The following is a 14654-nucleotide window of genomic DNA, read 5'->3' as shown; positions in this document are numbered from 1 at the left end:
TTGTTCCTGCAGATAGAGATATTTCTCCACTGGCACACCTCTGGTCAACTCCTGCTGTAGCTGCTCCAGCTTCTACAGTCTCTGCTATAGCCCGATAGTCCTCACCCTGTACTGTTAACAGATTGACTTGGTCTTTCAACTCCTGGACCACTTGTTGCTGCTGTGTCAGATCTTTCTCCATGGCTGTCAGCTGTTTCACATTTTTGGCTACATTAGTGGTCAGCCTTTCTCCATTACTTTGCTGTGGTCAATTGGAACACACTTATTCAACTGTCTTTGCAATTCTTGAACCCTGCAGGTTTCTTCTTCCTATGCTCTCTCCTAACTGGTTTTCTCCTCTACCAGTATGCAATACTCTTCTTTAAACTAGGATTCCTTACAGCACAGTTTCTCCACCATGAGTTCCAGCTGCCTGCACTGCTCATGTGACTGGCTGGCTTCACCCTAAGCATTCTCCCGTTATTCCTCTGTAACCTAGGTGAGATCCTTAGTCTTGATTTGCTTTTGTGCCAGCTCCTCTTTGGCTGCCAAGAGCTTTCTCCTTTACTTCCCTCATCTGCTCAACAGGAATGCTCTGCTTCAGCCGTTCCTGCAGCTCCTGGAGTGCATGTCTCACTTCTACCTGCTGCTCCTGGAGGGTTTCATTGGAATCTTGTAGCAGAGTTACTCATTCAGAGACTTCAGATCTCTTCTTTCTGGCACTACAGCTTCTGAACCAACTCTATCATCTCTCTCTTCCTCTCTAATTTCTCCTCATTGAGTGCTTGAGAGCTACTCATGAGCTGTCTCTTGTCCCTCTGCAGCTCTTCTATAAGGAGGTTCCGCTGTCTGAGCTGGTCTTATGCCTAAGATCAGCAAAGTCACTTTTCCATTGCACCTCTGTAATCTGTGCATACTCTTTGCCATCTTGTACTTCATAGAACAGGTTATCTGCCTTTCACTTCAGCCTCTCCATGGAAGATTCCATCAGGATTATCAGCGCCTTTGTGCAGGTGACCTCCTGTTCCTTTTCTACTTCCACAGCAACCGGAATGGATTCTAGATTCTCCACATACTCCTTTGCTGGACAACAGCTTCCATCAACTCCTTTACCTTCCCTACCTCAGAAAGCGACCCTCCTCTGTCTGCTTCTGCAGTGGTTCAGTAGAGAATTTCATCCAGGTTACTTGCTTCTGCAGCTGGGTAACCTCCTGTCTTTTGCTTCAGACAGGTCTTCAACTCTGTTACTTCCAGTTCACCGTCACAGTTTAAAGCTAGGACTTTCTGGACCTTAGCCTTCAGCTGGACTCTCAACCATGCATTTGGGCTCTGTGCCCAATCTCTCTCCTTCTCCAGCACTCCTCTCTATAGTCTAAGGAGATTTCCAAGACCTGGAGCTCCTCCAGCCTTGGCTGCATTTCTGCTTTTGCAAGGTCCCTCCATAGCTACTTGGTATTCAGTTGCCTTGTCTCCTCAATCTTCTGTTCAAGAGCTCTCCTGAGCTCCCCTTTCTTTACTTCCATGTGCTGCAACATGCTCTCATATTCTCTCATTCTTCCATCTTGACCTTCCAACTGGGCCTTAACCTCAACCAGTTGTCTCTGGAGGGTCTTATTTTCCTCCCTTCAATTCATCTGTTAGCACCTCAATATAGCAGCTGGCCTCCTCCAATTCATTCACTAGATCTTGGTGTGGGTCCTGAACCTCTACTGGTGTCTTCAAGGGGTACTGTCTTCTCCGGATTGAAACACTATGGCACTTAATCCAGGTCTTCAGTCCTCTCTAGATCAAAGGGGTTGACTTTCTTCCATCTCGTGGGCTGCTCGTGAGAAAGCCACATATCCTCTACCTATTTTCTCCAGCACTCTCTCCTTTCCACAATGTTTCTCTAACTCTCTCTCCCTCACTCCATGCTGTTTCTCCAGCAAAGTCCCCCTTTCCTCCATGGAACTTCTGAGTTTGAGTTGCAATAACTCTTTTGCCCAGGAATTACTTTCTTTGGCTGCCCAGCCACTTGTCTGGCCTCCTACTTTTGTCAAGGCACTTAACCTTCTGAAGTCCACTAACCTTTGGCAGGTCATTTAACTTGCTCTCTCTTAGAGACTCAATCTGCTTTCCTCCTGGTGCCTTTTTGACTACCCCAGGTGATTCTTTACTTTCATGGGGTACGTGGCTTCTCTTCCCTTCAGGCACATTCCATTCTGAGGAACAGTACACAACCTGGTCTGCAGGGCCCTGCTACAGGCTTAATCAGGTATCTTCCCATTCCTGTTCCCAAATTCCCATCCTGTAGCTTTGTTTCCACATTTCTTTCTAAACACAGCACTGACTTTTCAGCTATATTTACAGAATCCTTAGCACAAATCACTATTCTGCTCCAGGTTTCTATTTTCCCTGTGCAGCTTGGAATAGGGTGAAGACAAAAAAAAAAAAAAGAGGATACATGACCCTGCCCACATTCTACCTACAGCCCCACCCACACTTCGCCCAATCCCCCCACCTTTCACCCATTTGCTTAGACCCCTTCCCATCCTCTACTCTTTTAGTACTTTTTTTTTCTCTCTTCCTCTCTCCAACCCTCCTTCCCCATGGGTGCTTCTCTCGCTCTCCTTACAACCCCACTCTCCTGTAGATACTGTTTTTTCACTCTTTCTCTCATTCCAACCCCAACCCCCCTCCCCCACGTGTGTCTCCTTCTCTTTCCAACCTCCTCTCCTGCTGTTTCTGTCTCTCCCCTCCCATCCAGAACTACCCTAGTCTATGTACTTTTCACCAGCACATTCTCCTTTCTACAATGCTTTTCCAGCCCTCCCTCCATGCTGTTTCTCCTGCCCCCTCCCCTCCCAATGTTGAATCCTAATCCTCACTCCTCTGACCTCCAAATTCTGCTAACTTTCCCTTACAACCTCTCTCTCTATCTCCCCACTCTCCCACCTACCTGCTCTCGGTCACTGTAATTCAATCTTCAGGCAGAAGCGGCAACAAGGAGAGCCTGCTGCTGCCGGCCTATCCCAGAAGCCACCTCTCTGCAGCGACTTCCTGTTCCTGCATAGATGGGACCTGCACAGAGGTGGCTTCCAGGGCAGGTCAGCAGAAGCAGGCTTCCCTCGTTACTGCTGTCGGCTGTCTGAAGAGTACACTGAACATAAGAACATAAGAATTATCGCTGCTGGGTCAGACCAGTGGTCCATCGTACCCAGCAGTCTGGTCACGTGGTGGCCCTTAGGTCAGAGACCAGTGCCCCGAGTCTAGCCTTACTTGCATACATTCTGGTTCAGCAGGAACTTGTCTGACTTTGTCTTGAATCCCTGGAGGGTGTTTTCCCCTATAACAGCTTCCGGAAGAGCGTTCCAGATTTCTACCACTCTCTGGGTGAAGAAGAACTTCCTTACGTTTGTACGGAATCTATCCCCTTTTAACTTTAGAGAGTGCCCTCTCGTTTTCTCTACCTTGAAGAGGGTGAACAACCTGTCTTTATCTACTAAGTCTATTGCCTTCATTATTTTGAATGTTTTGATCAAGCCCCTCTCAGTCTCCTCTTTTCAAGGGAGAAGAGGCCCAGTTTCTCTAATCTCTCACTGTACGGCAACTCCTCAAGCCCCTTAACCATTTTAGTCGCTCTTCTCTGGACCCTTTCGAGTAGTACTATGTCCTTCTTCATTTACGGCAACCAGTGTTAGACGCAGTATTCCAGGTGGGGGCATACCATGGCCCAGTACAGAAGCATGATAACCTTCTCTAATCTGTTTGTGATCTCCTTCTTAATCATTCCTAGCATTCTGTTCACCCTTTTCACTGCCGCTGCTGCACATTGCATAGACGGTTTCATTGACCTGTCTACCAGTACTCCCAAGTTTCTTTCCTGGGGGGTCTCTCCGAGTACTGCACCGGACATCCTTTATTCGTGTATAAGATTTTTGTTACCGACATGCATCACCTTACACTTATCCACGTTAAACCTCATTTGCCATGTTGCGGCCCATTTCTCGAGCGTGTTTATGTCACGTTGCAGGTCTTCACTACTCTGAATAACTTTGTATCATTTGCAAATTTAATCACCTCGCTCATCGTACCAATTCCCAGGTCGTTTATAAATATGTTGACAAGCACGGGTCCAAGCACCGAACCCTGTGACACTCCACTCATGATGCTTTTCCAGTCCGAGTATTGTCCATTTATTCCCACTCTCTGTTTCCTATCCGCCAACCAGTTTTTAATGCACATGAGTATTTCATCCTCGATTCCATAGCTTGCAATTTTTCGAAGTAGTCGTTCATGCGGGACCTTGTTGAACGTCTTCTGAAAATCCAGATATACAATGTCGACCAGGTCACTCTTGTCTAACTGCCTGTTTACTGAAGTGCAGTAAGTTCGTCAAGCAAGATTTTCCTTTGCTGAAGCTGTGCTGGCTTGGCCACTTCTTCCTCTTGGGACTTCTTCCTCCAGGGACTCTTCCCGGTGAACTCTTTTGCTGCGGAACCTCCCTGACTGACTCCACTCTAAGCCATATGAACTCCTCTTTGCCTGAGTCCTGCTCCCATGACTCAGCAGAATTGTGCCACCTCCAGATAGGTGGCTTCAACTCTGTGAGATAGCTCCCCCTGCTATACAATGGTGTAATTGCAGTATCAGTGAGGGAGTACACCTCACTCGTTCACACCTCCCTCATAGCAATTTCTAGAAGAGTATGGAAATCTCTATCTATATGTTAGATGTCTTGCTGTCTTCTGAGTTTCCCTTCATGCTGCCAAAAGACTTCTTTACTCTTGCCGTCCTCCCCCCCCCCACTCCCACACACACACAATTAAGCAGGCAAACTATGTCCTAAAATTGCCTTACATGTAAGAAAGAGGGAGATAATTCATTATATTTTAAGAACTTCCTTTACCTTTAAAGCATTTTGCAATTTATTCTCTAGATCTCTCTTCTCTTGCTGAAGATCAGTTGTTTTTCTCTAAAAATAAGAAAACACACCATTACATTTGTAATCATTCAATTTAAAAAAACAAACATGTAAATAATATTTGTAGGATAATTTTACAACTATATGCACAGCTGGAAATTATCCACATAGGCTGCCAGCATAGCTGGTTGATGACTCAACTGTTTGGGGAGGCTAAAGTGACCAGGACTAGGGTGGGAAATAGGATAAGATAAGGTAGAATGCAGCAAATGAAAATCTTTTGGGTGGGGATAATACCTATGTCTGCAGGAAAGGGATTGGGGCTCTTTTGAACACAATGATGGAAAAATCCCTTAATATGTGGCTATGGTACAACAGCAAAAGCTGTCTCTCCCCACTCCCAACGAATGGCCACCAGGATGGTCTCGGGGCTCAGGGATCTCTCGTATGAGGAAAGGCTGAATAAATTGCAGCTGTACTCACTCGAGGAACATAGAGAGAGAGGAGACATGATTGAGACGTTTAAATATATCACGGGCCGTATCAAGGTGGAAGACGATATCTTCTTTCTTAAAGGACCCTCGGCCACAAGAGGGCATCTGCTAAAAATCAGGGGCGGGAAATTTGATGGCGACAGCAGGAAGTATTTCTTCACCTAAAGGGTGGTTGATCATTGGAATGAACTTCCACTGCAGGTGATTGAGGCAAGCAGCGTGCCAGATTTTAAAAGTAAATGGGACACGCATGTGGGATCTCTAGGGGGGTAAAGTCGAGGGGGTTGGGTCATTAGAGTGGGCAGACTTGATGGGCTGTGGCCCTTTTCTGCCGTCATTTTTCTATGTTTCTATGTATGGATTATGAAAAAACAGCGAGGAAGTTTTTAAGCCAATGAGATGGTTTCCCTATCTAATATTGCCTGCAAGTAAGTTACTGGCAGCATACGGGGATCTGAGGCTTTTTACTCCTTTAATGAAATTTATAGAGATACCCTTCTGAAATCAATAATATTGGAGGGAGTTTTCCCTTTATAGCATGTGATGCATTTTTGAACAATGATAAAGGAAGAAACTATTTTGAGAGGTATTTTTTTAATATAAATAGTGGGGTTCCCCAGGGGTCTGTGCTAGTACTGCTGCTTTTTTAACATATTAATCAATGATCTAGGGCAGTGTTTTTCAACCTTATTATATCTGTGGACCGGCAGAAATAAAATAATTATTTTGTGGACCGGCAAACTACTAGGACTAAAATTTAAAAACCCCGTTTCCGCCCCATCTCCGCGAGCTCGGTCCCCGCAAATCATCTGATCTCATCCACACAAGCCTCAGTTATGATTTTATATTGAATGTATTTTATTAAAGTATAAAAAGAAACAATATTCTGTACAATTGACATTTTATAAATACAGTACAAATAATACAGAGCAAGGATCAACAAAACCCCTGTCTCCCCTCCTCTTCACATATATCCCCTCTACTATCAAGAAAACTGAACAAGCCAAATTATTACAGAATGCTACACAGAAATATCATGCTAACAGAATACTGCAGTCACACATGACAGGAATAGTTCTAGGGTAGTGCAACTAGGGCAACTGCCCCCTGGTCAGAGAATGTCATAAGCCAGCTGGAAGCTAAAGAAGCACTGCCTGGGCTTTGCATTTCCCAGTTATGTCTAACACCAGCTCTAGAAGGATATATATTTCAAATCTGATATATTCTAATCACAAAATAGAAATAAATTTTTTTCCCCTACCTTTTGTCGTCTCTGGTTTCTGCTTTCATCTTCTTTTCACTCTTTTCCTTCCAACGCCTGCCCTCTCTGTCTCTTCAATCCAGCATATGCCCCTTCCATTCACTGTCTGTCCTCTCCCCCTTCCATATGGTATCTGTCTTCTTTCTATGTCCCTCTCTCCTTTTTATATGATTCATTCCAACTTCACTGCTCTCTTCATTTTTATCTCTCCTACACCAGATCTACCATCATTGTCCCTCTCTGCTTATTTTTCTTTTGACCCCTTCCCATCATCAATCTCTCTTCTTTCTCATGCCTGTCTCTCCCCTTCCCCTCCTCTAATCTCCCTGCCAACTGTTTCCTTCCTTTTTTCCTTCTCCCTTCCCTCCTCCTCCTTTCCAGCAGTAACTCTCTTCCCTTCCTCCCCTTCCAGCAGTATCTCTCCTTCTCCTTCCCTCCAGGACCCAGTAGCAACTGTCCCTTTTTTCCCTTGCCCAGCAGCTTCCCAGACTCCTTTCCCTCCTCCCCTCCCAGCAGCATCTTTCCTTCTCCTTCCCTCCTGGTCTAGTAGCAGTTGTCCCTTTTTATCCCTTGCCCAGAGCTTCCCAGATTCCTTTCCCTCCTCCCCTCCCAGCAGCATCTCTCCTTCTCCCTCTCCAGTAGCAGCTGTCCCGTTTTTCCCCTTGCCCAGCAGCTTCCCAGACTCCAATAGTGGCTTTTTCCCCTCCCAGCAGCTCTCCTTACTTCCCAACGCAGCGATTCAGGAAGGCAGCTTTGGGTCCTTTGTTGGGTCGCACCACCTCTAAGGAAAGAATAAGTTGCATCATCAGAGGCAGCCATGACTCAGCAAAAGCCACAAGACTGCCTTCGTGAATCACTGCGCTGGTAAGTAAAGGAGAGCTGCAGAGAGGGGAGAAAGCCACTGTTGGAGGCTCCCCATGATCTCTCTGGCCCAGCGTGGACCAGCTGAAAATAACTTGTCGATCTCACCGGCCATGTGTGGACCGGCAGAAATTTCCTCGGTTAAAGAACAGTGATCTAGAGATGGGAATAACTAGTGAAATAATTAAATTTCCTGAAGACACTGTGACAGATTAAGGGTTTTTTCCCTCACCAATACAACAATTATACCACTTGGCAGCAGAGGGTGCTAGCCAGAGAGGGGATGGATTACAGGTCTCAGGATGCACTGGGCTCAGCAGCTTAGAGAGCTACCTTACAAGAGCTGAAGAAATTGAGTCACAGGGGCAGAACCCAGAGAGAGAGGAATACTTCTGCCTGGGTTCATTTGAAGGAGGTCTCTAAGGAGGAGTGGTCTCCAGAAGGAGGGAGCTTCCCTAGTTAAAGCTGAAGCAAAGCTCTGGGAAGTCATGCTGCCCATGAGTATATGGGGAAGAACTAAAAAGGGGAAAGCTGGACCTATATTAGAAACTGTGTTGGAGTGACTGCTGCCTGGCTGACAGTAAGCTGTGGTTAAGTAAACCTTCCTTGGCTGGGGGGTAAAGAAGAGACCCCAGAAGGAGAGAGAAGAATTAAGAAATATATGGTGTCACCTCTGGGCCTGTGCTGTAAACACGCCAGATTTTGTAAACAAATAAAAGTTTCCTTTACACCTTATCAGTGGACTGAGTGTGTCTGTGCGTAGAGATGCACCCAGAGTCCTGGAAACCCAGCTACAGACACAAAGGGCTCCTTTTACTAAGGTGCGCTAGCATTTTTAACGCACCCACAAAATTACTGCGCGGTACACTTCTAGAATAACGCCAGTTCAATGCTGGCATTAAGGTCTAGTGCACGCAGCAATTTAGCGCACGCTATTCCGTGTGTTAAGGTACCTTAGTAAAAGGAGCCCAAAGTTGTTTAAAGTTGTTAAAATGGAAGAGGACCTTGTGAGACTGGGAATCAAAATGGCAGATGATGTTTAATGTGAGCAAATGCAAAGGGATGCAGGGTTCCACATTAGGAGTCATTGCCCAGGAAAATGATCTAGGTGTCATCATTGAGCAGTGTTCTCCCTAGGGCCTTTTAGCCGGGCGGTCCGCCCAGCTAATTTAGATGACCGCCCAGCTATCATCCGCTGGTGAATTCTGCTGCTGCCCGCTGCTCAACATTAAAAAAAAAACCGGCTTGGAGATTTGACGCCTTAGCCCGTAGCGAACTTATGCTCCAGGGCTCTAACGTGTGCATGCCGGCTTCCCTTCTCTTCCCTCCGAAACCGGAAGTTATGTCCGGGGGGGGGGGGGGGATGGCGAGGAAGAGAAGGGAAGCCGGCATGCACACGTTAGAGCCCCGGAGCATGCGTTCGCTTCGGGCTAAGGCAGCACTAGCCTGCAATTTGTATTTGGTGTGTGTATGCGATGGGCGGCTTTCCGATCAGGAAGACGGGCCTGGGGAGGTAAAAAATTGCTTTGGGGAAACGCAGCGCCGACATGCTTCCTACCTTCCTGCTGCCGCTGTCATTTTGTATTCTCTATACCTTGGACAAGCAGCAGCACCGCTCTCTCCTTATTGTAATTTGCCTGACAGCTGCAGTAGTGTTATCGAATCGATTCCCTTCTGCAGCCTCGGGGATTTTGCTAGGCCGCTCCACCTCCAATGATATACCTTCCTTCTTCCTTGGAGGCCCCGAGGCTGCTGAAGGGAATTTACTCGCTAAAGCTAGGGCAGCAATCAGGCAAGTTACAATAGAGAGCCTGTTAATCGGGAGAGGGGAGTGGTGCCAATGGACCTGGGAGATAAGAGGGAGGGGTGCTGATAGAAGGAGAGGAAAAGAGGAGAGGAGGGAGTGGTGCTGCTAGATCTGGGAGGTGAGTGGGTAAGGGAAGGGAGAGGAGCCCTGCTAGTCAGAGAGGAGAGGTGCTGCTGGCCCTGGGGGTGGAAAGGAGAGGTGCTGCAGCTAGTCAGTGGGGGAAACGGAAGTAGAGGGGAGGGAGAGGTGCTGTTGGAGCTGAGTGGTGGAGGGAGGTGAGAGGGAGAGGTGCTGCTGGATTGGGAACAGAAGAGAGTGCTGCTGGACTTAAAATGGAAGAGGGAAAACTGCAGCAGGACTGAGGGGAGAGCAGTGGAAGAGGAGAGTGAGAGGGGATGGGGAAGAGAAATGCTGCTGCTGCACCCAACCGGGGAGAGAGAGGGAAGGAAGGAGAAGGAAGACCAGGAAGGGAGAGGAGAGGAAAGAGAGATGCCAAAACCATGGGAAGGAGGGAAAGGAAAGGCGATACTAGACCATGGAGGGAGAGATGTCAGGGCATGGGGGGGAGGAGGGAGATGCTCCCTGAGTGCTGCAGGGGAAAGGAAGGAGGGAGGGAGAGAAAGGAAGGAGAGGAGATGCCAGATAATGGAGGGGGAGAGGAGAGAGATGCTAGGGCAAGGGGGAGGGAAGGGAAGGGAAACTAAGGAGACAAATGCCAGACCAGAGGGAATGGAAGGAGAGTAGGTGCCAGAGCAGAGAGGGAGAGATAGGAGAGGAGAGAGATGCCAGAGCATGGGGGGGAGGGAAGGGAAGGAGATAGAGATGCCAGACCATGGGGTAGAGTGGGCAGGAAGGAAGGAAAGTAGAAGAGAGAGATGCCAGAGCACAGGGGAGGGAGTGGAGACAGAAAAATGGAGAGGGGATGAAGCTGAAATGAATCATGTATAAAGGAGAGAAAGGGCACAGGATATACAGTTTATTGAAGGGACATAAAAAGAGGGAAGATGCCGTATGGAAGAGAGAGAGGGCGGACACTAGATGGAAAGGGCAGAGAGAGGGTGAACAGTGGATGGAAGGGGCAGAGAGACCAGAGGCTGGGTGGAAGGGGCAAAGATAGAGGGCAGATGTTGCATCAAAGGGAGAGAGGACAAACGCTGTATAGAAAGAAAAGAGCAAAGAGAAGATGATTAAAGCAGAAACTACAAAAGGTAGAAAGAGATATTTTTTGTTGCTTTACATAGAATCAAGTAGTATTGTAACTGTATTGATAAAACTTTATAAATAGGAAATGGAAATAAAGCTATTTCTTTTGGACTAAACCCCTTTCCTCAGGTCAGGACAGGATATCCTAACAGCTGTATACTGTATTGTCTTGAAGAAAGATTTGGCCTCTGAAAGCTAACTGAAAAATGGATTAGTCCAATAAAATTGTATTTTCTTATTTCTTATTATTTGTTTTATTTCTATTTGTTTTTAAAGTGGCGATTGTTATGTATCAGTTTTTTCAAATTTACATCTACTGTTTTTATATTTTGTACAGTATTAGGGGACATGTGTCACTGTTTCTGTGGTGTTGCATTAATTTAACTTTTGTCTACATATTTCTATTTTTAATTTGTGATTATTCCATATTGGGTGAGGGTGTTTCTCTGTTCTGTGTGTATGAAAAGGACATAGTTTTCTGTTAGCACTGACTGTAAAAAATCAATTGACTGTGCAGGATCTGACTTGTTTAGTTTTACAATTTGTGTGTTGGTGCTCTAGTGCAGTGTTTTTCAACCGCTGTTCCGCGGCACACTAGTGTGCCGCGAGATGTTGCCTGGTGTGCCGCAGGGTCGCCGGGCCCGGAGCTGACAGGGGGCCCGAGGCAGGGGCGCCAGTAGCTCGCCAAGGCAAAGTGAGTCGATCACCCAGGACTCACTTTGTCTTGGCGATCTAATCTATCGAGCCAATAAGTCTTCTTCTCCCCGACGTCAATTCTGCAGTCGGAGAGGAAGTTCGGGCCAGCCAATCGCTGCCTGGCTGGGCGGAACTTCCTCTCCGATTGCAGAATTGACGTCAGGGAGAGCATGCGTCGGGGTCGGCTTTGGGGCCTGTTATCCATTGGTGGGTCCTGTTCCCCGATGGCAGCGGCAGTGGCAGTGGCTTGGGGAACGGCAGGGAGAAAGAAAGAAAGGGGGCAGGCAGGGAAACAGAAGGAAAGAAGAGAAACAGAAAGAAAGAAAGAAAGGTCAGGGAGAGAGGAAGAAAAAGTTGGGGGAGGGAATGAGGTGTGGAGGAGAGAAAACATACAGGCTGATAGAAGGGAAGAAAGATTGGATGCACAGTCAGAAGAAGAAAGTGCAACCAGAAATCACCAGACAAGGTAGGAAAAATGATTTTATTTTAAATTTAGCAAAGTGGAGGCAGTATTACCACAGTTTTCAAAGGAATTTGCCCAAATAACTTAATAGTTAACTGGGTAAATTCCCAGAGATGAAAACTTCCCTTCACTTACTATGCACAGTTCTGAATTTATATCTGCTGTCTATATTTTACAATATGGTCACCTTTTACTAAACCGCAATAGTGGTTTTTAGCGCAGGGAGCCTATGAGCGTCAAGAGCAGCGCTGGACATTCAGCGCAGCTCCCTGCGCTAAAAACTGCTATTGTGGTTTAATAAAAAGGATGGAGGGTATATTTGTCTATTTTTGTATGCTATAAAAACCAAATACAGAGAGAGACTGAGAGCTGTTGACGAAGAGCTACGTGTGTGTCTTTCTTCGATTCCAGCCAGAATATCAGCTTTGTGTTCAGCCAAACAGGCCCAGGTTTCGCACTGAATAAAGTATTTTATAATTTTTATTTCGTAATAAAGTAATTATAAAATACTTTCTTTGTGTTTATTTGATTCCTATTCAAGAGACTTACTTTATATATAGTCAATATAGGCAGAGATTTTTTTCATGAAACAAGTGTGCCTTTGCCCAAAAAAGGTTGAAAAACACTGCTCTAGTGCAGTGTTCTTCAATCGCCAGTCTGTGGAATGGTGCCAGTCCGCAGGGCCGGCACCTCCATCGGGCCCAAGACAAGTGTTCTGCAGCGATCAACGCGGCGTCTTCGGGCCGTATCCCTGAGTGCTGCAGTGCACAAAGCCATGGGAAAAGGTTCCTACCCACATCCTACACCTTAACCGGAAGCCTTCTCTCTGTCATATATACTAGGTACACCACTGGATTTAATGACCCTATTCTAACCACCAAATTTCCCTGTCCCACCCCACCCGGCTACTTTTTCATACCACCCGGCTGGAAAAAAATTCTGGGGAGAACACTGTTGAGGATAAGTTGAAACCCTCAGCTCAGCATGCGACAGCAGCTAAGAAAGCGTAGAATGTTAGAAATTATCAGGAAAAGAATAGAAAAAGATAAAAATGTTAAAATGCCCTTGTATCACTCTATGGTATGGCCACATCTCGAATTACTGTATATAATTCTGACTGCCATATCTCAAAAAAGATATAGCAGAATTAAAAATGGTACAGAGAAGAGTGAAGAACATGACAAAAGGGATGGGATGACTTCCCTATGAGGAAAGGCTAAAGTCGCTTGGGTTCTTCAGCTTGGGGAAGAGATGGTTCAGGGATGATATGACAAGAGGTCTATAAAATATTGAGTAGAGTGGAAACGGTAGATGTGAATCGCTTGTTTACTATGGGGCATGTGATTAAGCTACTAAGTAGTAGATTTAAAACAAACCAGAGAAAATATTTCCTCACACAACATGAAATTAAACTGTGAAATTTGTTGCCCAAGAATGTGGTGAAATCAGTTAGCTTAGTGGGGTTTAAAAAAGGTATGGATAATTTCCTATAAATGAAGTCCTTAAGCCATTATTGAGATAGCTTGGGGAAATCCACTGCTTATTCCTAGGATAAGCAGCAAAAATTCTATTTCACTACCTGGGATCTTGCTAAGTACTTGGGACTTGGGTTGGCCACTGTTGGAAACAGGATACTGGGCTTGATAGACCTTCGGTCTGTCCCAGGATGGTGATCCTTATGCTATTCATTTGATTTGTAATCTGAAAAAACACGATCATATCAGTGTATATTATCAAAAGCTTCACTGGTTTCCATTCGAGGCTAGAGTGTTATTTAAATATGGATGCATTTGTTTTAAAGTTTTATTTGGGTTAGCACGGCTTACCTTGTTTTTCATTTTAGTTTTTTTTTTATTTTTAAGAAAAATATCCGTAGATCTGGTTGGTTTTATTTTCCTTCAGCAAATGCATGTCATTACAAAAAATTTTTGGATAGGACCCTAGCATTCCAAGCAGGATTAATGAATTCATGTTTGAATCTTCTTGTTTCTCCATTTCTTACTTACTATCAATTTCAAAAAGATCTTAAAACCTATTTATTTAAACAAATAATATACATTATTGATTTTCATATTATCATGTAGTTATAATGTACTTTTTATCTGCACTTATTTTAGTTGATATCATGTTATCTTTATTCATTAGTTTTAATGCTTGTATTAGTTACTCTGATTTTATTATGTATGCTGTTATTATTATATTGTATGCTGAGTACCTAATTGTATAAACCGCTATGAACTGCTGGTTAGATAGTATATAAAATTAAATTATTATTATTATTATTATGTTAAAATGATGAAGATGGCTCAATGTAACACCGTTTGGTGTTATAATAATATGAACATCTAGATAAGTCAGAATATCTTCTAGACCGATGAAGAAGATTGAGAGGTTTATGGCTTAGACAAAATCATCATAGTATTTGTGTGTTTTTGAACTTATCTACAACTTCTTCAATTTTATCCCCAAACAGGTCATTTTCCTTACAAGGAACATTCAAAATGCATTCTTGAACCGAAATTTCCAAATCAGAGGACTCAGCTAAATGGAACATTGCAATTGCAACTGCAGATATTCAAGAAGAAACATCAAATGCACCAAAAATTCCTCATCCATATACTTTCTTGTAGTGAACCGACCGATGTGGAAAAGGAATCCCTAGCCGTTCCGGCGGCAAGGGAATTCTGATCTACCTGCCCGTCGGCGGCTGGGGAACCTTCTGTGTGGGCGTTGGGGGAAGTCTAGGCTTCCCCGCGATCCGAAGCTGACTTTTGAAGTACCTGCGGCAGGGTGCCCTGGCCGCCGGTATCCGCTGCCAACGAGGCTACCCCACCGCTCCGGCCTGCACAACGCTTGCACAGGCTGGCCACGAGTACCTCGCGTCTGGAGCACAATGAGCAATTTTTCCCTTTAAAAGTGTCGTTGTGCTGAAAACTGTCCTAGCTGCAAGGAAATATGCCGGTTAGTTAGAAAACACAGAAAAAAGG

The 14654-nt window shown here is 45.3% G+C and overlaps 1 protein-coding gene across 7 annotated transcripts in view; it reads right to left on the bottom strand.

Moving 5' to 3' along the window:
- Positions 1-14654, bottom strand: part of CCDC7 (coiled-coil domain containing 7) — a 730660-nt gene that overhangs the window by 467258 nt on the left and 248748 nt on the right. For all 7 annotated transcript variants that reach the window (XR_004538163.1, XM_033931492.1, XM_033931495.1 and 4 more), the window contains one exon: positions 4868-4933. Coding sequence is in view for 6 of the 7 variants with exons in the window: in XM_033931492.1 (XP_033787383.1) it covers positions 4868-4933 (66 nt within the window). In the remaining variant the exon portion in view is untranslated. The remainder of the gene's footprint in view (positions 1-4867; positions 4934-14654) is intronic.

This window comes from Geotrypetes seraphini, chromosome 2 (genome assembly GCF_902459505.1).
Source record: "Geotrypetes seraphini chromosome 2, aGeoSer1.1, whole genome shotgun sequence".
NCBI lineage: Eukaryota > Metazoa > Chordata > Amphibia > Gymnophiona > Dermophiidae > Geotrypetes > Geotrypetes seraphini.
Note: the sequence above shows the minus strand (reverse complement) of the source record. Positions and strands in the feature narration are given on the sequence as shown.